Source organism: Geospiza fortis, unplaced genomic scaffold (assembly GCF_000277835.1).
Source record: "Geospiza fortis unplaced genomic scaffold, GeoFor_1.0 scaffold275, whole genome shotgun sequence".
NCBI lineage: Eukaryota > Metazoa > Chordata > Aves > Passeriformes > Thraupidae > Geospiza > Geospiza fortis.
This window is the reverse complement of record NW_005054341.1, coordinates 4525001-4547825: the sequence shown is the minus strand read 5'-3', so window position 1 is coordinate 4547825 and position 22825 is coordinate 4525001. Positions and strand designations below refer to the sequence as shown.

Here is a 22825-nt window from a genome sequence, read left to right as displayed (position 1 = left end):
ACTCACTGGGGCCAGGTGTAATATCCCCAGTGTGTTTTCTCCACAAAACAGCAGGATTCCCAGGCTTCCTTGGTCTTTGGTAGGCTCTGGCTGTTGTAGTGCAGCCACTGGTTGTCAGCTCTGTCACCAGCTTGGATGCTGGAAGGCTTCAGGGTCCCACCTGATCCAAGAGGAAAATCAAAATTAACATGCATAAAAATACATCAAAATTTAAAAGTAGACATACAAATTGTTCTCACAAATTAAGAGGTTTTCAGAGAGGAAATAACCCCCAAAAGCAAAAAAAAACCCCAAACTGAAAAATTACCAATTATACTACTTCTGTATCATATTTACCTATTTGCTTAAAACATTAACAACCAGGGAGAAAAGAAAAGATCCTGATTCTGTGTTTAATTTAACCAGAAAAGCTTTGAAAAACATTTTAGGATAAATGTAAGATATGTCTTATATTAAATTAAACGTACTTATTTCGTAGGGGCAGATGGGCACTTTCTTGTGTGGTCTCTTAAGCTGCTTAAGAATTCCAGCCACCGCTGAGATGGCCACCTAAAGAAAAGGAAAAAATGGGCATTAATGTGTTCATTTCATACATTTCCCTCAGAAGGATGTGGCTCATCATCCCTAAAAAGCCACTGAATGCTGGAAGGAAATAAGGAAATAATCCTGGATAATATTAAGGAAATAATCCTGGTTATTTCAGGGGATATAGGACATTAATTACTTTACAGGCTAGAAAACTCTCACTAATAATTTTGTTTTAATAATTTGAATTTAATATTGTTTTAATAATTTTTGGGGGGGAAAGAAGGTTTGTTTTGAGCCTCACTGAGGCAGCAACAGAACAAAAAAAATACATCGATGGCTCCCTTCAAATAACAAACTGCAGGTGGGAAAAGCAGCCATCTGCAAAAGAAATTCTGCAAAAGAACTCTGAAATAAACAAGAACTCAGCCCATCCCACATCTTCACAGTTTACAGATTTACACATGTCATGCTGCAGCACTGCCAAGATTGCCATTTCTTGGACTGGGAATTTTGTACACGTGCGTGGCTGGAAGGGGGAGGAGGGAGTTCCACTTCAGTTTTTGTGTTTTATCCCAGCAAAAACCCCATGAGCAGCTGATGTAGAGCCCAAAGAGCTGCAGACCCAGAGGAAATCCTTTTCCTGGGCTCACCTTCCGAACCACGATGGCGTCGTGGTTGAGACACTGCACGAAGAATTTGATGGCACGGGGGGGCAGGATCCTGTCATCCCTCAGGAGCAGAGACAGGAAGCCAATGCTTATGTGCTCGAACTTCCACGGCCTGAAAAAACCCCAAATATTCAAAACATAGTGTGAATAACAAAGTTTATGCACTGGTTTTACTCAGAAATGATTACATGTGATAAGATTATGGAAGTACATAAATTAATGGCACTGCTGTAATCAATGAGTTTAACTCATTTTGGGAAACCTTCAGTGTTCTGGGAACACACAGGTGGAAAAATATAAAATACATGATGTAAAATATCTATAGGGATATTATTTTACAAGTTTTTTAACACAAATACTATGGGAACAATTAGAATCTATTCTGATGACAGTGGTACAGACAGAACCAGAGCTTTTTTTAATAAAAAAAATTAAAAACCTCAGTAACAGGCCAGACTAATTAAGGAAAAAGCTGAACTCCAAGATGTGATGATGCTTTATACTAACAAATGAAGCTCCCAGTCCAAATAAGTCCAAGACCATGGTAACTGCCCTCCTGGATATTGATCCATGAAACCCCCTCCAATCCACCCCAAAAGAATGCTCTCATGCACAACAAAGAGGGACTTACAGATTTCTCTGTTCCACACAGTCCAGCAGCATATTGACCAAATTTTCATAGTTCCTGAGACAAAGAGAGGGAGTTACCAACCACATGGTACTGAGAGATCCATTGAAAAATAGAGAAGTTCCTCAACAAAAGGTGTGTGAAGGAAAAAAGGAAGAGGCAAAGAGCAGATAGAAGCGTAGAGAGAAGATCCAGAATGTCCAAGGATTGTTGGGCTGCATTTTTCAGTTTAGCCACTTTGGATGATGACACTTAATGTGTGGTTCAAAGAAGCTGAACTCACCTCAGAGCCTCAGCGTTCTTCTCCTTCTGTCGCTGAATTCCCAACTGAATTTCCTCTGATCCCAGAGCTGGGAACTCTGAATTTAGCTGTCCTGATTTCTGCAGGAGAACAGCCACCTCCATGCACTTCTCTGGAACCTGTTGATGGACAGTGCAAAGATTTGGGACTTGTAAGTTCAAGTTTTTAATGTCTCTGCTTTAGAATCAGCAGAGTACAGAATTTCCTTGTCCATACAGACAAGCCTGAACACCAAGGAACTGATCACTCACTGCAAAATCCAGCCCAATGGTTTCATACTGCCGATGGATTTTCTCTGCCAGGTCATCAAAGAGTCTGACTATGGATGGTTTTTCCAAGGACATGGCTTTGCTAAGCCCAGAAGAGACAATTGCTGGCCATGTCTGTGCTATACAATCCCAGTCATGCAGATTGGCCAAGCAGACCCCGCTGTGGTTCCCAAGCAGACAATATAAGGCACCCTGCGGGATGGGAGATGGGGTTTGGGAAGGTTAAACTCTGCTCGTCCACGAGATTGACACACACACCCACACAGAATAAAAATTCAGCTACCAAATCATGAAAATGTCCATCAACATTCAGCCTCACAGTGCAAAATCTTCAGTAATTTGACAGAGTCCTCTTCATTTAATGAGATTGGAAGCCCTGCCAATTAATTTATCCACAGATTGGCTGTCTGATTTCTCAATTATGTTAGAGGAGATGATTCACAACTGCTTCACCTTGACTACAGCTTCTCAATTTCCATTCCATAACTTAAAAATAGGTTCTAACTCACATTTTGGTAATACCTGAGCACACAGGGAACATATTTAAACACAGTATTTTCTTGAAAATAGATCTAAAACAATAATTCCTTCCACCAGTCACGCCTATTAGCCATGAAAATATCAGTCATGCTGATAAACAAGCAAATCCCACTTTCCCCATTAAAAATTCTCATCTAAACACTTTCAGAAGACAGCCCAACACCAAGTTAATGAGGCAGTACTTTAAATTGCTTCTGAGTGACATCTTGCCGGTCAGGACGCAGGAATTCCAGAACTAAGGGAATGATATCTCTGCAACAGAAATTGTAGGTTCCCAGAGCTGTGAAGAATGCTTGCTGAGCTTTACTTCTGACCTGAAACAAAAAAATTTACCAGATAAAAGTAACATCCTCATCCCTTTCAGTCATTTATGCATAAAGTTTTTATCATGTATTTGTGCACAGAAACAAAATTATTTGTGGAAGGTTGTAAACATCTCACCCTGTTTATAAAATCCTACTTTTTGTTTCTGGCATTTACATGAGAACAGCTACAAAGTTACAGAAGATTCTTTATGTTGCCAGAAACGAGGTGTTTTTAAGCACATTTGAAAAGCAAACAGCCAGAACAACAGATTTAGGATGTAGAATCACTTGAAGAGACCAACAAAATACTCCATAAATTTAAAAGGGGCTCAGTTTACTCAGTTTAAAAGGGGTTGCTCCTCACCTGCCCATAAGAACTCGTGGACAAACAGAGAAGGTCCCTGATCATCTCCTGGTGGGAAGTTTTGTATTCACAGCCTTCCATCGTCAGAGTTCTCAGCTGAATCCATGGGAAGCACAAAGAAAGGACAGATTGTTTTTACATTTCACATATATAAAAACACCAGTGCAGGAATATTGTGATGATGACATTTAGCTAACTATGCAAAGCAGCTTTTCAAGCAAATTAGTGGGGATTGAAGGGGAAGAATTACCTCATGCTGCAGCATAACCCTGTCGATCAGCAAGGCTCTGATGTGTTGTTTCTTTCCTTGAAGCTGTAAAAAAAGGCATCCTTTGGGTTAGATTTCAGTGTCAGATCTGCAAACCAGGAACCAAAGCTTCACAAAGCCGAGTCACTGACCCTGTTCTCCATTGATTTTTTCACTAGATTGAAGCTTTTCCATCGTGAATCAAACTCATGCTTGTGAGACCCTTGGAACTGCAAAACATCACTGATAATCTGTGGAAAGAAAGAGAGGATAAGAGTGATTGTTTGGCAAAACAAGTCATCTGGCCTTAAGTTTTACAAATGTAAAACATACCTTTATTATTAGAAACAATGACTTGGTATCATCTTCTGAATTATCAAGAATGTAACCTACAATTGGGAGAAATGAAATTTATAATCAGACAGGAAAAGAGCTTTAAAAAATAGCAATGATTTTGTTTCTGCAAAGCTTAACTTTCAGAATTACAGGCAAAGTAAACAAATACAATTTCCTCATCTATAAAATCAAACTGAAATATGACAGAGTTGGTTTTAGTTACAGGAGTGGTCAAACTTACGCAGCAATTTCCTTGTAACCCTTGCAATTGTTTCTCTGTAATTCTCCCTGGATAAATCTAAAAGAAAACAAAACATTTTCTGTTAATAGTACAGCAGCATAAAAAGCAATTTATTCTGGAAAGCCAGAGCAGACTACTCAGAACTAGCAGTATGAACTATTATAAAAATAACCATTTGTTACATCTAAGAGCATGGCTCTCATCAGTTTATCACCTCAACTGCTTGGGTTTTATAGCTACACAACCTTCTTTATCTGCCTTGACAGCCAGTTTTATTTCTAAAGTTCAGGCAGTTCATTTAGCCTATGGCAATTAAGGAACATGCAGAGCTCCCATTCCTAGCCAGATCTGTATCTTGTGTATCACCGCTGAAAATGAAACTGTGTGTACACAGAACTCTGGTTACAAAAAAAAAAACCCACCAAAACCAAACAACAAACCCAAAAACAAAACAAAAAAACCCCCAAACCAAACCAAACAAAAAAAAATCCCCAACACTTATAGCCTACCTGAACAGACAGGGATCTACTCACCATATTCAACACCAGTGTACAGCTTTGTCTCTTCTAAAGACACCAGACTTGGGACCCTGCATGAAAATGAATTAATTATTACTACACATTACACAAATAATGAGGTATGTGCATTTCACTGGCATTTAATTAATTTTAACAAGTTAAATTTCATGGCTGTAGCACATAGACTTCTGGATTTAGTAACAGTGTGTCTTAGTTCTCACATTTATAAATTAACCATTTCATGGTTAATTTAATGGATTAATTTAATTAAACTAGCCATTTAATGGTCTGACCCTTTGTGTCAGACTTTGTTAGAGGCAGGGACAAAATAAAGACACCTTGAACCCAGAATTTTGATTTCCCAGTTAACAGTACCTCATCAGTCTATTAAACAGGCAGAAATTTGGTCTCTGCCAAACCTAGGAACACACCCACTGAAACACACATGGCTCCCTGTTGTAGGGAAGGACAGGAGAGTTGGAGTCCTTTCCTGACAAGTGAATTTTCTATTTACTATGAGTGTTCCCTAACAGCAAGCATCTAGCAGCAGTTGTGTGACAACAGCAGTAAGAAAGCACTAAAATCCAGCATGAAGGAAAATAATCACTGAGATTGTTTGGGATATAAAATAAATGTTACTTACAGATGAGCCACCTTTTCTCCTTTGAGAGGAGGCAGAATGTTCCCAGAGCCAATCAGGCAGTTGTGCACAATGGCAAGACATTGCTGCACATCATCTCTTAAACAAAGAGGAAAACCTGGTTACCTATCTGTTAATTGCTTGAAAATACACAAATGACAAACCACATATTTTTTGTGAAGTTTTATGGAAGGTTTTTCTTTAGTTGCATCAGTTCTAAACACAGGGGGAAGCACTACAGAAATCAAGCTGGGCTTTTTGGAGACAACCTAATTTGTTTACAAACCTCAATATTTAACTTCATTTTCTGGAAAACATGGGACATTTTATATTTCAAAGCTGTGCAGGTAAGATAAACTAACGTGAAAACTGCTTTGAAGAATTTTATTTAAATCTCAGCTAAAACCTATGAAATAACTCCTTACCCCAAGGCCAAGACAATTCCTTCAGTCCATGGGAAGGATGAGGGAATACTTTAGGAGTGAATGTTTTACAGTCTGAAGATGAATTAAAATGCAAAATGTGAACAACTTCTTTCCTGTGCTACTTGAAGGAAATCTTGATGCTATCTCAGCTGAAGTAGGAGCTTTGGAAATCTTAAAATAACATCAAAGTGCAACATTACAGTATTTTCCTCTCAGTTTTTGTACTGCCTGTGTGACTGGCAAGAACTACTAGGAATGGCTACATGCACCTTTCTCCATCCTACCTGGACATTTCCAGCTCTCCAAGTGCATAGAGCTCCAGCCTGGTGAGCTCAGGCTGCAGGAATGTATCCAGCAAATAGAAAGCAAAGTTTATTTCCTCAGATGAAGGAACGTGCCACTGGATGTCCAAGTTCCACAGGTCACCTGGCTTACCCCAGTCCTGCAGCAAATAAAGATGCTTCTTATTAATCAAGTTATTTGAATTGTGTTTTTAAAAAAAAACAGCATTTAATATTATTTTAAAAAACCCAAACACATGGGAACTGACTACTGCTATAAAGTAAAGTAGTTATCCTGACAAGTCCAGGAAAAACACCATTGCCATGAAATCAAACAGAAATCCCAATCCTATGTATGTCTACACATACCTAGAAAATAACACATCTCTGAAAGCACTAAAAGGAGAAGGACTGCACTGGTCTAATTGAAATATAACTTAATTATTCCTTTGACTGGATATAAATTCAGACACATTCTTAAGTACAACTCAGACTTTTCATACTCCCATAGAGAACAGCAAAGTCATTGTGAACTTTTTCAGTTTCAGAGGAAGAATTTAAAATGATTGTGTGATTGTCAATTTTTTTGGAGTTTGTTGACTTGTTTGTTTTGTTGGGGTTTTTTGGTGCTTGGCATTTGGGACATTTTTGCTTGTTTTTAAATGATTAACTGGCCCAAATGGATGTCCCCATCAGTTACAAAACTGGACTAGCTTTCAGTAACAAGAGATCATCTGCAATTGGGAATTATGGAAAAACACTTTTCAGCAAAATGCAGTTGTATACTGAAACAAGCCAGTTGAAAATTGCTGCCTTTAAACTGGAATATTGATAAATTGACCTCAAAGTCTTAACAGCAGAGCAGCACACAAATTCTGATAGTTTCAATAACTTTTAATATTGCCACTTCTGCTTTCATTTTATCTCAAGCTCATGGTAGAATCATTATTTGTCATTCTGCTGACCTGTAAAACACCACATCTCCTTGCTGTGTATTAACTTACTGTAATCATGCAATCATGGTAAAAAACACACATCACAAACCACCAATAAGTCATATAAACTACTCAAAACTATAAAACTACTCAAACAACAGTCAGTATTCATTTTTTGCTACCAATATACTTTAAATCAATTGTCATTTGCTCTCTATTTCAAAGCCCAAAGCATCACTTCCCATTGCTGCTACCATCATCCAGAAATCTCCAAATAAAACCATAGAGCGTACGACCGCCTTTAAAATAAAACAAACCAACATAAAGTCAAATCCTCTAATCCTAAATAAATGAAAATCCTTGCCTTGATAGGAAAGTATTCAGAAAGAGGCTTGTCAAAGCCACCTGGCACACTGCAGTACTCTGTGGGGTAGATAAGTGTAGCAGAACGAAGAAGATGGTGCAGTAGGTTACAAGACAGAATGTAACCCTGCTTACAGGTTAAGTGTAGGGTGCGCTGCAGTATCTTCCCAAACTGCTCCCTGTACAGTAGCAGCTTCTTGCCATCCACTCGAGTGATCTGGGGGCACAGAGAGACATTGCAAACATCAGCCTGCTCCTGCAGGGCTGGACAGGTCACCCTGCTCAGCCCGGCTGGGTGTGTGTTGGGGAAGATGAAACAGGAAAGCCTTATAAATATGATTGTCTGGCAAAAGATTTTGAGACTATAGAAACCATAAGCAAGACTGAAATGAAAACAAGCTTTTAGATACCTTACTTACTGAACAACTGGAAAACAATGGTGTGGCTGGCTGAAGGTAATCCCCTTTTGATGAAACAACACCCTCTGCCTGCAGACAGCTCCAAGGGTCAGAGCAGACCCCATTAGCTTAGCAAAAGGGGTCCAAAGAGGAGTTTTTAGGGTTTAAAATGTAACATAGTATGGTAATGTAGTGATTCTTATAGGTGGCATGTAAATGCTATAGGGTTTGTATATTGTGCTAGCTTGGTTAGTGAGAATTAGAATATTCAACACAGAAGAAGATTTATTGTATTGTAACGCGAACCTCACGCTCTTACCTTTTTTACTCCCTTACCCTCTTACTCTCTTACCCTCTCATCCTCTCTACCCCTCTCTTCTCTCGGGCCTGCTCCAAGCTGTGGCTGGCAGCTCCCAGCAGGGCCCTGCACCCAGGCCCTTTGCAATAAACCCCAAGTTCCACAATCTGGCCTCAGAGATCTCTCATCTCCATCCATCCTGACTGTCCTACCCCCCAGTGCTCCTACAGGCCAGCATTCTCCAGCTCCCACTGAACTGATGCTGCCACAGCTGCTGGAAAAATTTCAGTGATGCCATCTGCTCGACCCCATGCTGAATTTTCTAGCAATACTTCTGTATTTTCTTAAATTAACTTTAAAGTATTTCTATCTACCAAAAAGCTTCTTCTGTTTCTCCCTGCATTGATCCTTGTTCTTTCACTCCCCCTCAGTAATTGCTTTAATTTCATCCCACATACAACACTGTGTTTATTTGCTTCAAACAACAGCTACTCATGTTGCATTCAAAGTTAGGTAAATACCAGCAGCTCTCCAGTGCCATTCACACAACATTTACATTGCTTTAACAGAAGTTTATATTTCTCTCCTTTTAGGGGCAGGATTAAGTAGGATGCAGTGACACAAAAGCATGGGAGGAACATTTTTAGGAATACCTCTGATAAAAGCTGAAGATTCCAGAGCAGCTCCTTATCTAGTTCTTCATCATGTAACACATCATCATCTAGAGGAACAAGGGATAAGCACTGCTGTCACCACACTGCAGCCAAGTTTTCCAAACAAGCTGCATCAGAATCCAGATGCTTCCATCCCAAAACCTGACTCCCAACCCTCCAACTCACACTGCACCCATGTCCAGCTGGAAGTCACTTTAGCTGATGTACCATCCTGAAACTGAGCAATGTCTAGAGACATTTCAAACTGCCACATTAAGGAATCGTGGTCTTGCAGCCGGACAGATTTTAGCCTTGAAATTACACAATTGTCACTTTGGGTTTTTTAGAGAGAATAATGAATTTGTCCATTGCTGAAATGAACTTGTGGAAAACATCCAGAAGTTTTAGATATTCTTTTCACGTTTAACCAAAAATCAACCCAAAAGCAAGCCAGTAACACCGGAAATGTTAGAAACTTACTGCCTGTGAGGTGAGTTATGACATTGCAGCAATGTGGTACAAAAAGCTTCAAGGACTCCTCAGGGCGGCACTGCAAACAGCATCACAAAAAGTCCATTTTAAAACGAAATATCTGAGGCATCTCAGCACACATTCTGATAAACATCTAAGACTAGACTGCATCCCAACTCCAATTCAACCTACAGTCAGCGTGACTTCACGATTCTCAGTCAATAAAACCTAAATTTAACATAAATGCAAGATAAATACTGCATGAATAAACCTCCTGAAACATTGCTATATGCAACAAGCCAATTTTAGAAGACATAATAGTAAGAGCTACCTGTATTGACATGAAAAAAATACAGATATTACACAGGAAAAATCAGCAACATTAGCTATTTTCTTTTTTAAAGAGGGAGTGGAGTTAAGAGGATTTTCTCTCACTTTTACTGCAGCTCGGCACATATCGGCAACCATCCGACCAGCAACTCTTGTCTCAAATATATTTGAAACAGCAAAGTTAAAAACCTTCTCCAAGGCAACCTAAAAATGAGGACAAAAAGATGGAGGTTGCTTTAAAAAAAAACCCAAACAAATTAGGTATCCCAAAACGTTTGATGTTACAAAGAAGGCACTATCTCTACACAACCCTGTGTTTTTTTAAACCAAAAACCCACAATCCACACAGAAGAAAAATCAGAATAGAGAGAGCCAGAGAAAGCAGCTCTGTGGAAAGCCTGAAATGTTCTCTTTGGGAAGAGAGGAGGTGGATAACTCTTGATGACTAATATAAGTTTAGGGTAATTCTGAAAAACTACACAGAAAATGTTTTCCAGGAATAAGTCACAGGCTGATGACAGGAAAACTTATTGCACATGTCACAGTGAAGGAAAGCCAAGACATCCTTCAGTTAACAAATAAATAGGGAATTAAATAGCAACCATCCAAGTTGTTTTAAAGCAGATTATTTCCATCCAACACCTTGCAAGGCAAGCTCAACTACATATAATGCAGGTCCCATGAATACTTTAATAATGGACAAACAGGAAAATACAAATTAAATACTTAATGACAATGAAGAATTAACTTAAGACTTGCATTTACCAAAAGGTTCTAAACACAAATCATATCCAAGTGCCAGTGCTCAAAATGTACAAAACCTGGCATCTCCAAGTAGATATTTATTTAAACAGAAATATGGGAAAGAAGGGAAAAGAAACTGTCCATGTCATAACCTGGATTCTCCACCCTCTCCCTCTGAGTTATTTTAATCCAGGTAATTTTTCTGATCCTATTAACCACACAGCTCCTTGAACAGCCTCTATGGCCCAGCTGAAGAAGTGGCAGGGAAGGGGAGAGAAAAGGAAATCAGGGGCTTGGGTGGGTCAGCACCATCAAGACAGGGAAATCCACAACCTAAACTGCTACAGGGATAAAATAAAACTATTGGAATGATTTCTTTTTGTGTTTATCATCAGTTTGCAGGAGAGCTCTGTAGGGATATAGATAAAATCATGAACCAAACTGACACAAATTCAAGCTGCCCCCTCAGCCCTTCCCTTGGTTAAATGTGGAAGTTCACATTCACAAAGGAAAGAAGGATTTGAATGCACCAGTTGCTGTCAACCCAGAATTAAGTTTCCTAAAAGAGATGGAAAGCCCATGTTCTACATACCTTAAAGATATCCTTTGAACACTGGGTAAGGATTGTACTGAAAGTAGAAGAGAGACCCAGTTCCACCAGACTCTCCAAATGAGTCATTTTCTCTGTTTCAGTCTCCTCTCTGGTTTGTTCTAATGTGCTGCTCTCTATAAGTCCAAAACATCTACACAAACGAACCCAGTAAGGGCAGGGTTAGTAAGTGAAACCGGAAAGTTTTATAAAGAGTTCTTCATGCAAAGCTTTCCCCTAGCCTTAGCTCACTCACCTATCCATAAACTGCAGCACAAAATCCTCAAATTCAGCAGATGCAGAGCACAATTCTCTCTCCACCTACAGTTTTCCAGCAAAAAGGAAACACATAAGGTTGGCTTTCATTAAGGAAACAAAGATTATTTCCTATATTAACTACTTCCAATGTCCAAGTGAGAACATCCTCCAGTGCATTTCCCACCACACAGACTCAAGTGCTCCATAAACAGTTATCACACGTTCCTGACACTGTCCTGCCCCAATTTCCTGGCCTGGATGTGTATCCAAATAACCTCTCTGGTGAAATCAGGTCTGCCTCCATGGATACAACCTTTGGCCTCACCACTGATCCTCCTTTGCAGCAGGAGGTCAGTGAGTGCCAGGGTGCTGCCAGACCTGCTCTCCTGGCAGAGATTACATGAAATATTCACTGAACCAACTCCTCCTCATTTTTGAGTGCTGCAGCTCTGGAGCAATGAAATTCAACTTTTAATTTGAGCAACCTGCAGCTCTCTGAGCTACAAAGTGTCCCAGCAGCAAACAGGTGTGGTGATAAGGGGGATAAGACTCAGTGTCTAATCCTGTTACTATCTCCTGACTGGAAGAGATTAACAAATATCTGGAGAGAGAGCAATAGAATCTCAATCAGGGAAGGGAAACAGGACTTTAAAGAGGAGCAGGAGTTTCTTTAGGAAGAAAACAGCCCTGGAAAATGAAGGAAAAAACCCATCTAATGCACAATTTAAAATAACTACCGAGTCCAACATCCTCCTCAAGACAGGGAAAGCTCCAGGTTAAATGACACCACAGAGGGACATGAGCAATTCAGTGTTGACATAAAAACATTGAATTGCCTGAATTTAACATTCTCTACAACAAGCTGTGACTAAGAACCACTGCAAAAGCATATTTGCACACTGGTACTAGCTCCACTGATAGAAACAAACAGGATTCATATCTTTGCATACACTTTGCATATAAAAATTAAATTGAAAACTAAACTACAGCTTTGTTTTTATACCAACCCAGCACTCTTACCTCTGAAAGATCATCTCTTTCTTGCAATACAGATGAACAATCTACTAAAGGCACCAGAGTAGAAAATGTTGCAATGAACTGGAATGTAATCTGTTGAGAGGTACAAACAGCTCTTTAATGAGTGTTATTGCATCTACAATCTACAGTTAAGGTATAGGATCATTCTTTAGGATCTAAAGAAAATTATACTCAAAAAAACAAGTAAATCCAGAACTCAATCCTTCCACCCTAAAACTTCAACAGCTATTTCAAATTTCATATATAAAACTTAACAGGCAGCACTGTAAAAACAGTCTCAATTTTTTAAGGAACATAGCCATTATTCTGTGCTGAACTTGAAAGGTACAAACCCCCAATATTTAGACTGTTTTAAGTCAATCAATATGAATGTCTGAAAACATTGACTTTTATAACTTAATATAATGAAAACCTAGTGATAAAGGGCTTCCTTTTGATCTTAAAAGAATAGGAATATTTACTAGGAGCTGTGGAGCAGCTATATAATCCTGTTGTTCAGAACAGCTCAAAAAGTCAGTACAATGCTTATCACAACTATTTTGCCCTGTTAAATGAGCCAAAGAGGCTTGTAATATTAAATTTTTAGGCATAAAATTGTGCAGAAAAAAAAAGGCTGATAAATTCCAGACACGGCAGTTACCTGCCTTCAGAAAAATATAAAATATTTATATATAAAATATTAGTTGGCTGGTTATCTTCTAAAAAAGGCAATATTTGTACACTCACCATGCACTTGCTGAAGTCATTTGGGTCCACCCCAGGCAAGGCTCTCATCAGCAGAGGTAGCATGTGTGTGGGACCCTCAGGGAACCACTTCCCCCCGGACACCAGGCTCCGAGCCACTCCAATGACACAGCTCAGGGTGGCTGTGAGCTGATGAGGCTCTGTCAGGGTCTCAAGTGCAGGATATGTTCTGGAAAACACAAAGATATGTTCTGTTAAATGGGAGGCAGGCAGGTTGGCAACAGTAATGTTCTTAAAGCCTTCAAAGAAAATAGAAGTGCACTGCACATGGTGTTTTCTGCATTAAAGACAAAAAAAATATTCACGTTTCCAAAACTGTTTTCTTATCAATTTCTGAAAGATTTAATATTGTTTTGTTACAATGCTCCTTTCATTGGATCAGTGCTATCCAACACTGGCTCAGGATTAAAGACCATCTGAGCAGCTGCAGCACAGGAATTAAGAAGTGCAGCCAAAGCTACCACGATTTCCCTGTTTGGACTTGGCAGCAATGCCAGCTCTGAGCTTCTTGTGACAAACATGAAAACGTGCCTTGGCTGCCTCTAAACAGAGAGGGAACCTCTTACTTCATGTTACATTAAAGTCCAGACTTCTTCATCAGAACCTGGGAAGTTACTGTGATTTTTAAACTTTTTTTTTTCCAACACTTAAAACTTTTTAAGCCAACTGCATAACAACACTTCCTGCTGCTACCAACAGCCTCCAGCTCAGACAGGAGTCACAGTGCTCTGCCCTACGTCACCCAAATCATCTGGAACTGCAGCCAGTGCAAACATTCCAGGAATAGTTTGAACTACAGAGGAGAAGTTGAGTCTGCTCTCAAACAGAAAGGGCAGCCCTACCCAGCACTGCTGCTCTGCTTACAACTGCTGGGCTTGGGATGTTTTGCAGAAGAGTGGATTTATCAAGTTTTTACAAACAGGAATGGCTCTTCAGTCAAACTCATTCCTCTGCTTGTACTATTAAAGTTTGGGTAAAGTACAAAAGGCTGCACAGGGAACACAGATGGGGGCTAGGAGGAAAGCTTTCAGTGGAGCAGGAAGGAGCACCATTTTTCTTCAGGAATTTCAGGCCTCAAGGCATTAGAAATAGTACAAACCAAGTATTTCACCAGGGTACACAGTCTGGCAATTACAAAGACATCAATGGCAGTGATTTTAAAACTGTAACATGCTCTGAACCAAACAGAAAGACAAAATATATCCTTATTGCTACACAACCATCCCGAGTATCTGGAACCCACCAGGTGGCTTATGAATAAAGGATGCAAAGTTGCTTTTTCAACTGATCCACCCACTATCTGATACAAAATGCTCCCAGAAATGCAAGCCACCTGAGGACTGCCTACCCTAAAGCACACGAGCTGTCAACAGCTCCCAGAACTATGCCACTCGTCAGGTGTTTAAAAAAAACCAACCAACCAAACAACAAAACAAATCAAATTAATTAAAAACTTGAGTTCTCCTTTGCTCCCACATTCTGACTGAGGTGATTGCTCAGGAGGGTGTATCAGCAGCTTCCCTCACTGCAGGCATTAATTAAAAGCAAGCAATTCATGTATTATTTAATTTACTATGACTGCTTTTCCTATTTACATCTTGGGAAGGGCACACAGATGTGGCAACGCTCCTTCCAAACTTACTTCTCAAGTACAGGTGGAATTACTAATTCAGGACGCATCAGTGCGAGGTTCTGCAGGGCTTGGGCAGCCTCCAGGCTTCCAGTTTTGCTGAACATTGCCAGGAGAACAGGCTGGATGATGCACTGCACGAAATCTGTCACGTCCTGGTCTGTGAGTTTGTGGCTCTCGGGGACAGGAGTTAACCAGGTCACCTTCTTGTAGCGCTCGCGGTGCAGCCTCCTCACCACCCCGCTGGGCAGCCTCTGCAGCAGCTTCATCAGCTTGTTCTGGGAGCAGAGCAGAAATGCTGGTCAGTGCCTTGGCAGCAGCACAACCTCAGCTGCTCAGGGCACAACAAAACATGAGTCAGTCTTGGAATTACACAACCACAATAAGGGAGCACTCAGAGGGGCTCTGAAATAGGATGTTCACAATTTGTCGCTAAACTTCATTTCCCCAGCACTGTGCCTTATGATTTTAAAAGTAATGAAAATCACATAATTATACAGTCAAGATTCAAGATTATTTATGTAATTAGGACATCTCTGTGAGCATTCTCTGCACATTCACATGTAAGCAAATACCCTGTTCAAGAACAAGCCAGTTCCCCTGGTACTGCTGTGACCAGCCTTGCTGTTTTAATCTCTATTTTCCACCAGCTATCACAGGGAGATTCTTGCACTCTTTAACAGAAGATTCCTCTAGTTATACCATCAAAAACTGTGTTTCAAACTAGACAATGTATTAAAAATCCTTTTTGCCTTGTTTAATAGAATCACAGAATGGTTTGGGTTGGAAGGGAGCTCAAAGCTCATCCAGTTCCAAACCCCTGCCATGGGCAGGGACACTTTCCACTAGACCAAGTTGCCCCAAGGCCCATCCCAGATTTTCATAACTTGAAGGCAGTAGGTCAGTAAGAAAAAAGTGACATCACACAGGTAATACTGACAGTGTGTGTGAGCCCCATTTCAAGTGCCAAAAGACTTATTTTTCCTGGCTATATCCGAATTAGTTGTCTTGTTTTGGATAGATGTCTTGTCTCTCTGCACTGACATGAGGAGTATGGTTTGAATGGCAGAGCAATTGTGGATCTTGATAATCCAAGGAAGGCTCCAAGCACCACACATCAGCAGACAATCTGGAGCACACAGAGCTGACAGGCTGAAATCCCAGCCAAAGTTCTCATCGTGACAGCCAAACCCCTTCACTCACCAGCCAGCGCCCGTTATTCGAGGGATGGTAGAAAGAGGCAATGCTATTGAACAAGCCAGACAAGTGCTTCTGCACCAGCTTACTTGGTCCACCCTGAAACAAATAAACCACAGAATTTTATCACACAGACCAAGATCAAATGAACAGGTAACAGCAGCATGAGGCACAGGAGTGTTCTCCCCACAGCAAGACTTCAAAGCAGCAAATCACATCCCACCTTCAGCTCAGCACTAAGAGCAAATTCTCTCCATCCCATCTGCTGAGGTTCACACTAAAACAGGTGCCTGTTCCCTTCCCAAATGCCACAGGCAGCAGCTGTGACACAAACCTTTCCAGCCCCATTCCACACTGACAGTGCAACAATGGACCTGACAATATAATTTGGGGAAAAAAGCCCAAAACTATACTTCTGCAGTGAGCTCAGCAGAACAAATATTCATCTTAAGTATGTATTTAAGTATTTGCGTTAATTTTTGTTTCATTTTATGAAGTAGTTACTCACCATCATGGCTGTGATCCACATGACTGCATGTCCTACATCATAAGCATTTGTTAAGAATCTTGGAACAACAACCTGATTGCTTCCCACCGGCAGATTTAAACTCCTTAAAATCCTAGTAAAAATCTGACAGGAAGAAAAACACACATTGGCATAAATTAATTTTCTAATTCAAGGGGTTTTTTTTAAAAACCAAACCCACCAAGCAAGATAAGTAAGGCATATCATGAAAAGAGCACTGTTACCTTTGGTACATATGGATCCCAGTCTATGTACCCAATGTTGTCAGTGGCCAAGCGAGCAAAAAGATTAACTAGATGCTGAAAATAACCAGAAAAAAGGGAACATTCATTAGAATATATTGAGAATAAAAGATGCAAAGCTCTCCAGCTACTTCATATACACAAGACAAAAGTTACCCATGGCACTGAAAGTGCTTGGGAAGGGAGATTTCACTCCATCAGAACCACCAAGACGTGTTTCACTGGCCTAAAATAGCATTTATACAGAGACATGGAAGAAAATTCCACCAACTCATCCATCTAGCTTTTCCCAATATTTAGCTGTTTAGGACAATTAGTTCCTGCAGGATCCATCCTACTCAGTGTGTGCTGCTGGCTGCCACATTTGTGTGCTTTGGTTTAAACCCATCAGTGGCTTGTAAAGGTCACAGGCATCAGCTGTCAGCTGGGAGAGCAGCCTGTGACTGCCCATGAAGAATTAGACACTCCATCATCAGAAGACAGCCCCAGGAGTCAAATAGGGAACTGGAAGATGTCCTCAGGAAAGACAGATATCAGGACTGAACCAAAAAAATAGGAGATGAAGTCTCGCTCTTGTATCCTGATGATGAAAAGCACATCACCCACCAACTCTGCTTTTCAGAGCTTCTCCAAATCAGGAAAGACCCACCAGGCTCTCGATGCTTCTATCAGTATTTTGAAGCAATGACAAAGCCAAAAGGAAGGGCCTTAAATAATCCTGCCTAATTCTGAGGCAGATAGCCCAGAGGAATAGGTCACCTCTCAGGCTGAAGGACATGAGAGCTTTGGAAAACCCCCAAGTTCAATCCAGGACATCAGACACAGCCTGAAGACAAGGGTTACATTTTCTTTAGTGATCTGCCTTTTTCATTTGGTATGAGAAAATACACATTGAAAAAAAAAATCCTTACTATGCACACAAGGAATTGATTCCACAGCTCCCCTTCAAACAGCAAGTCTAATTCCTGCCAAAGCAAGCTGAGGAAAAGCTTGCAGCATACAGAGGCTTAAACGGGATTGCAGAGTCAGAACCCATGTGTCTAATTATCTGCATCCCAACCTGATGGAATGAACCTGACTTTAGGAAATGGACACGACAGAAAAGCAAACAAGAAGTGAAAGCTTGAGGAAAAAAAAGCAAGCAGACTGTCAGAATACAGTGGAAGAGGGAAAAAATATCAGAGATAACTTGTGAAAGGGTGCTGATGATTATTTGTTACACAGTTTGACAGAAACAAACTAAATCATGATGTTCAAGTGAGGCTGCCAGAAGGAACAGACAGAATTATGGGGTTTTTTTGGGGAGAAAGCCATCAGAAAAGTGCAAAAGTGAACACAGAATCTCAAAAGCAGCTTTGGCACCACCAGTGTTTGAATCTGGACAGCTGCCAAGTGCTGGGCCCAAGGCTGCCTCCCTGGATTTCTGATGGAAGGCAGGAAGACCCACGGAATGTGTGACCATGGTGGTTTGGAAATCAGCTTTCTCCTCAGACAGGAGAAGTTCTCCTGTATCCAGGCAGGAGATTAGTAAAAGGAGACAGATGGCCAATGAGCTTATGTTCATACTGAGCAGGGAAAGAAACTGGGGATAGGCCAAGTTTCACTGCAGCAAAGCCAAGGCACAGCTCAGCTGACACCAACAGCACCTGAGCTGCTGCTGGGGCTGCCTCCAGACAGAGTTTTTCATTTCCCAGCTCTGGATCTCCTCACATGAGGCACACAGCAGGGGCACACAGATACATGGCAGACTATTTGCCTTGAAAAATACAGCCCAAGAGGATTTTTGGCCAAGGGGAGGGCAGGTTCTTTATTGTATCTCAAAGATGACAGTAGCACAATGCAGTGGAGGCAAAATATCACCACTCAAAATTAGGGACCACCCAAGATGTATTAAAAGACAGAACAGAAGTGTAATTTCTAGCAATCACAACTGCTCTTTGCATAATCCTAAGTATTAGCAGGCAGTCTGGAAAATGCCAGCATTCCCAAGGCTGGAATGAAAAGCTGCCTGAGCTGGCCATTAGACAATGCTCGCCAAGCACAACTGCAGTCTCATTTATTTAGACAGTAATTGCTTGCTAACAATAATGAAATTATTGTCTCTGCTTTCTTGTACTAGTTAAAGCAGAAGGGAGAAAATCCATGAAATCACTGTTTGGCTTCAATTCCTTGCAAGCACATTGTAGGAATATTTAAATGAGGATTTCTTCCAGTGCAGATGAAAAGCAAATACTTACCCCTTCCCACTGGGGAAGATTTTGAACCGACACCCAAAGGCCTATAAATTCATCAAACCAAAGCCTGAAAGAAAACAGAAGCAAAATAATTTTAACCCTGAGAAAGCAGCTCCCTCAGTGAATGTTTATTCCTCACTTTGCCAGGTGGGTGCAAGAATTCACCTGTCCCTTAATTCATTCTGCAAGAACAGAGATCAACATGGACACATTTTTATCAATTTGCAGCTCACGGTGTATTCCCAAATCTGGCTTTTAGTCCTTGCTTTTCTTCTTTATTTCTCCTTTGACTCTTTTGATCCCCTTTCACACAACTGTCTCTCCAGGAGTTTCCTTATCTACCTCAGCTCTACCATCCCAACAGATAAAAACAAATGAGACCTCATCTCCCTGTGCCTTGCACTGTGAAATTTGTCCCTTTTGATCACAAGTATCATTAGCTCCTTCTCTGAATTCACCTGAGGCCAAGGATGCAAACCCTCCACACCAGTCTCTGACTTAAATTCACCTTTACAAACTCCACTTAATTCAATTTAGTTTGATTTGCTGTGTGCTTTATTCAGTAGGGAAGAGGGACTAAGATACCAAAGAAGCAGGTTGACAGTGTTTCTGTCTTGAACTCCTGCCAAAAATGCTGCTGAAAGCCACCAGTGACTTCAAATCACCCTGCAAAAGATGATTCCTTGCATTTGGAGCAGAGCACTCTTCAGTGACACCTACTTGAAACCCTTGTGGTGAAGTTCAGGGGGAAGGGTGGTGGGCAGGAAGAGCTCAAAGTAGGTGATGGCCTTTTGCATGGTCACATCAAAGGGACACATCAAAGGCCTCCACTCATCCAGCATTTCTGCAGTGGCATCTTCTGGGAAATACCTGAGAACAAGGAAACCATTGAATATACACAGACTTGGCTTGAAAGTTTGGCTCTTTTTAAGCATATTGAAAACCAGCTATTAATTTGTCATCAATGCTCACTTTCGAGTAAAACCATGTGTCCAGGGGCCATAGGCAGGCAAGCCCTCACCTCCAAAAACCCTCACAAAATACAGGTAAATCAAGGACATTGTGGTGCATCATTAAGACCACCAATTAAAAAGATTCTTGTCTTGTTGAACCAGAGAAAAATCTGTACAATGCAAAACCATTTCACTGTGAAGGCTGGTCCAAATCAAACAACTATTACTCATTTTTGATGCAGCATAGAAAAAAATATCACTTCAGGCACAAGGATCATTTATAGAAACATTACAGGAACGCTGGTGATTTAATTTCTTTAAAACACACTAAGTATGCATGCAATGCACTATTTAAAATGCATATTAGATAGATTTTTTTTTATACAACAGAATTATTGCAACCAAGGCTGTTAAAAAAGAAAAATAAAACCCAGAAAAGTCTCTACCCTCCATCTTAAATTTTTAAACAGCAGCCAAGCAATGACAGGCAGAGTGGGGGTCTTTTTTCCTCCTTCCTAAATTAATATAAAAGATTAAAAAAAAAAAAAAGAAACAAAGAAAAAATCAAGAAACAAACACTTACGGTCTGCAGCTCTTCACAAGTGTTTTCAGAACACTTTCTACAGAACTGAAATGAAAAGAGGAAATGTCAGGAATAACAGATTACTAAATTTCAGAGACAGCATAAAACAACCAACCATTTGCTGACCTTTCCCTCCAGAGCTTAAGATAATGTAGATGCAATTAGGTGTCTTCTATGAACATGCATTAGCTACCTGCCTACTCCACAGACCTAAGTGTAACAATTAAAACTGTTCTGCTCTCTCTGCTACTTCTGGTCCTAATTTTTATATTCTACTCTGGCATTTCCTGCATTTAAGTGAAGAATTACTATCACTTTATGGAAGTGACATCCTGCATTTTGTCCACGAACAACCAGCAAAGTGACTTCTGGGGGAGATGAAACCATAGAAAAAGGGGTTTGTGGAATTCATGAATATTTGTAAGATAAATAAAGGCAACTTGTTGTTTTTAGTCTCCAAACACCATATTTGTCCTTTTCAATGTGGTTTTGGGCTTTGTCCAGTGGTTGTAAGAAGAAAGGAATTATCTGCAAATCAAGGGTTGTTTCACTGGAGTCCCTCCCAAATAACAGCTGATTTTAAAAGTGCTTTTATCCACATCAAGAACACTTTTTTGAGAAATCACTTCAACTCCTATTGTCACCTATTGTCACAGGATGCCATCAAACCTTTAAAAAGACTGAATCTCAGAATAAACTCAAAGAATAAAAGGGAGGGGGAGCAGAGAGTGATCAACCAACGCAAGCACCAAGGTAGTAAATTGTCACGTTCTTCAAACCTTCCATTTATTACACAACCACCTCAAGACTAACTTGCACTTTTACCCAAAAACATTCCCTGAATGAAAAAAAAAAAAGTTCTGGCAAAAGAAATTCTTACATTTTTTAGATATGCTTTCTCTAGAAATGGAAATATTGCCCTCCCAAACAAATGTTAAAAAATGCTTTTCTGCTCAGAAGAAGATGATGCAAATATATCATCTTTAGAATTTTACCAAGATCAATTAATTTTGAGACACACAAATACTCCACATGTACTATTGTCTCTCCAGTCCTACATGAAGTAAACTGATTCCATACAGCCAGGAGAACTAAAAAATGAATAAATCACCAATTCCCTTCAACACTCAATACAAGCCAGCAAGAGCCCACCCAGCCCCCAGAGCACTGCTTCAGTCAAACAGTGCCCTACAAGATGCAAAATTATGTATATTTTATGCAACAGTGTCAAAGGCAACTCAGGACCTCTCCCAGAAAAAAAAATTCAAATGTGGAGAAGAAAGGCCAACCAGTCATTAAACAAAAAAATAAACCCAAACTCTGCAGGAAGCTCAGGAAGATCCTGGGTTCAAGCGAATATTGTCCTTGAAGGAGTTAGAAAAAAAGATAACAGTTTTTCCAAGAGCAGATAAATAAAGCATGAACCAGCACATTCCTTAAGAGCATTAAAAATTCACATGATAAATGTTTGGGTGACATAAACAAACAAGTTCTCCCCAGACTATCATTCCACTCAAGTCAGCTCTCACTAAGGAAAACCTGAAGGACGGGAATTTTAACAAACACCGAGGCCAGAGATCAACAAATTTTTAAAATTAATGAATTTTAAGTCAGATCTCAGCATTTGTTAGTGTGAGAGAGCAAAGGAGAAAGATTGGGATGCTCTCTCCTCTCTTCTGGTTACAAATGTAGGAAGCCAGAAAACAAAAAGCAACAGCCAGACAATTCTGTACCCAAGGGACTTCCATTCAAGAGAGGGTTCAAGTACAGCCCAGCCCCAGGAGACATCCTGGAATATTCCCTTTAGGGGACTGTTAGCAAAGGGCAGGACAATGCAGCTGGGGAGGTGCATTAAAGAACACTCAACACCACTTCCAACACCTATCATTGTTCTCTTTTTTGGCACTACAGAATTATTTTCTTCTTTTGGAAAGGATTTGATGATATTGATTTGCAAATTGGTTTTCCCCCCCCCGCATTACACAGAGAAACATGTTTCAGTTAAAATGATTAACATGTAAACTGAGAGAGGTGACAATTACATTGTCAAAAAGCAGTAAGACAAATTCCAGTTTTTCAGGAGAAGGTCTGAAGGTAAAGTCTAGTCCTGAAGTGGACACTCCACCACAGAGCTTAAATTAAGACAACGGAAAGAGCAACCAGCTACAGTTTCACAAATTATTTTAGTGATCTCCTAACTCGAGTGAGCCATCTCTCACTGGATTAGTACAACTAAGCCCTTGTTTCTAAAAAAAACCCAAACAAAGCAAACCCCACTGCAATCCCACCGCCACTTCCAGCAGTTTTCTGCATTTTTCATACACCAGAACTCCTGATACTGTTTCCCT

At 40.3% G+C, this 22825-nt stretch overlaps 1 protein-coding gene across 1 annotated transcript in view; it reads right to left on the bottom strand.

The window, feature by feature from the left end:
- PSME4 (proteasome activator subunit 4) overlaps positions 1-22825 on the bottom strand; it is a 38519-nt gene that overhangs the window by 12915 nt on the left and 2779 nt on the right. Inside the window, exons 3-32 of the mRNA XM_005422602.3 lie at positions 20478-20522; positions 19662-19811; positions 18945-19008; positions 16690-16764; positions 16448-16570; positions 15946-16038; positions 14755-15020; positions 13095-13281; positions 12351-12440; positions 11329-11393; positions 11076-11226; positions 9845-9943; positions 9419-9488; positions 8939-9006; positions 7591-7806; positions 6295-6452; positions 5589-5684; positions 4961-5016; positions 4428-4484; positions 4184-4239; positions 4003-4101; positions 3854-3916; positions 3604-3699; positions 3117-3248; positions 2377-2586; positions 2108-2244; positions 1828-1881; positions 1179-1308; positions 468-549; positions 7-160 (exon numbers count right to left, since the gene is read on the bottom strand). Of these exons, the coding sequence (XP_005422659.1) occupies positions 7-160; positions 468-549; positions 1179-1308; positions 1828-1881; positions 2108-2244; positions 2377-2586; positions 3117-3248; positions 3604-3699; positions 3854-3916; positions 4003-4101; positions 4184-4239; positions 4428-4484; positions 4961-5016; positions 5589-5684; positions 6295-6452; positions 7591-7806; positions 8939-9006; positions 9419-9488; positions 9845-9943; positions 11076-11226; positions 11329-11393; positions 12351-12440; positions 13095-13281; positions 14755-15020; positions 15946-16038; positions 16448-16570; positions 16690-16764; positions 18945-19008; positions 19662-19811; positions 20478-20522 (3342 nt within the window). The remainder of the gene's footprint in view (positions 1-6; positions 161-467; positions 550-1178; positions 1309-1827; positions 1882-2107; positions 2245-2376; positions 2587-3116; positions 3249-3603; positions 3700-3853; positions 3917-4002; positions 4102-4183; positions 4240-4427; positions 4485-4960; positions 5017-5588; positions 5685-6294; positions 6453-7590; positions 7807-8938; positions 9007-9418; positions 9489-9844; positions 9944-11075; positions 11227-11328; positions 11394-12350; positions 12441-13094; positions 13282-14754; positions 15021-15945; positions 16039-16447; positions 16571-16689; positions 16765-18944; positions 19009-19661; positions 19812-20477; positions 20523-22825) is intronic.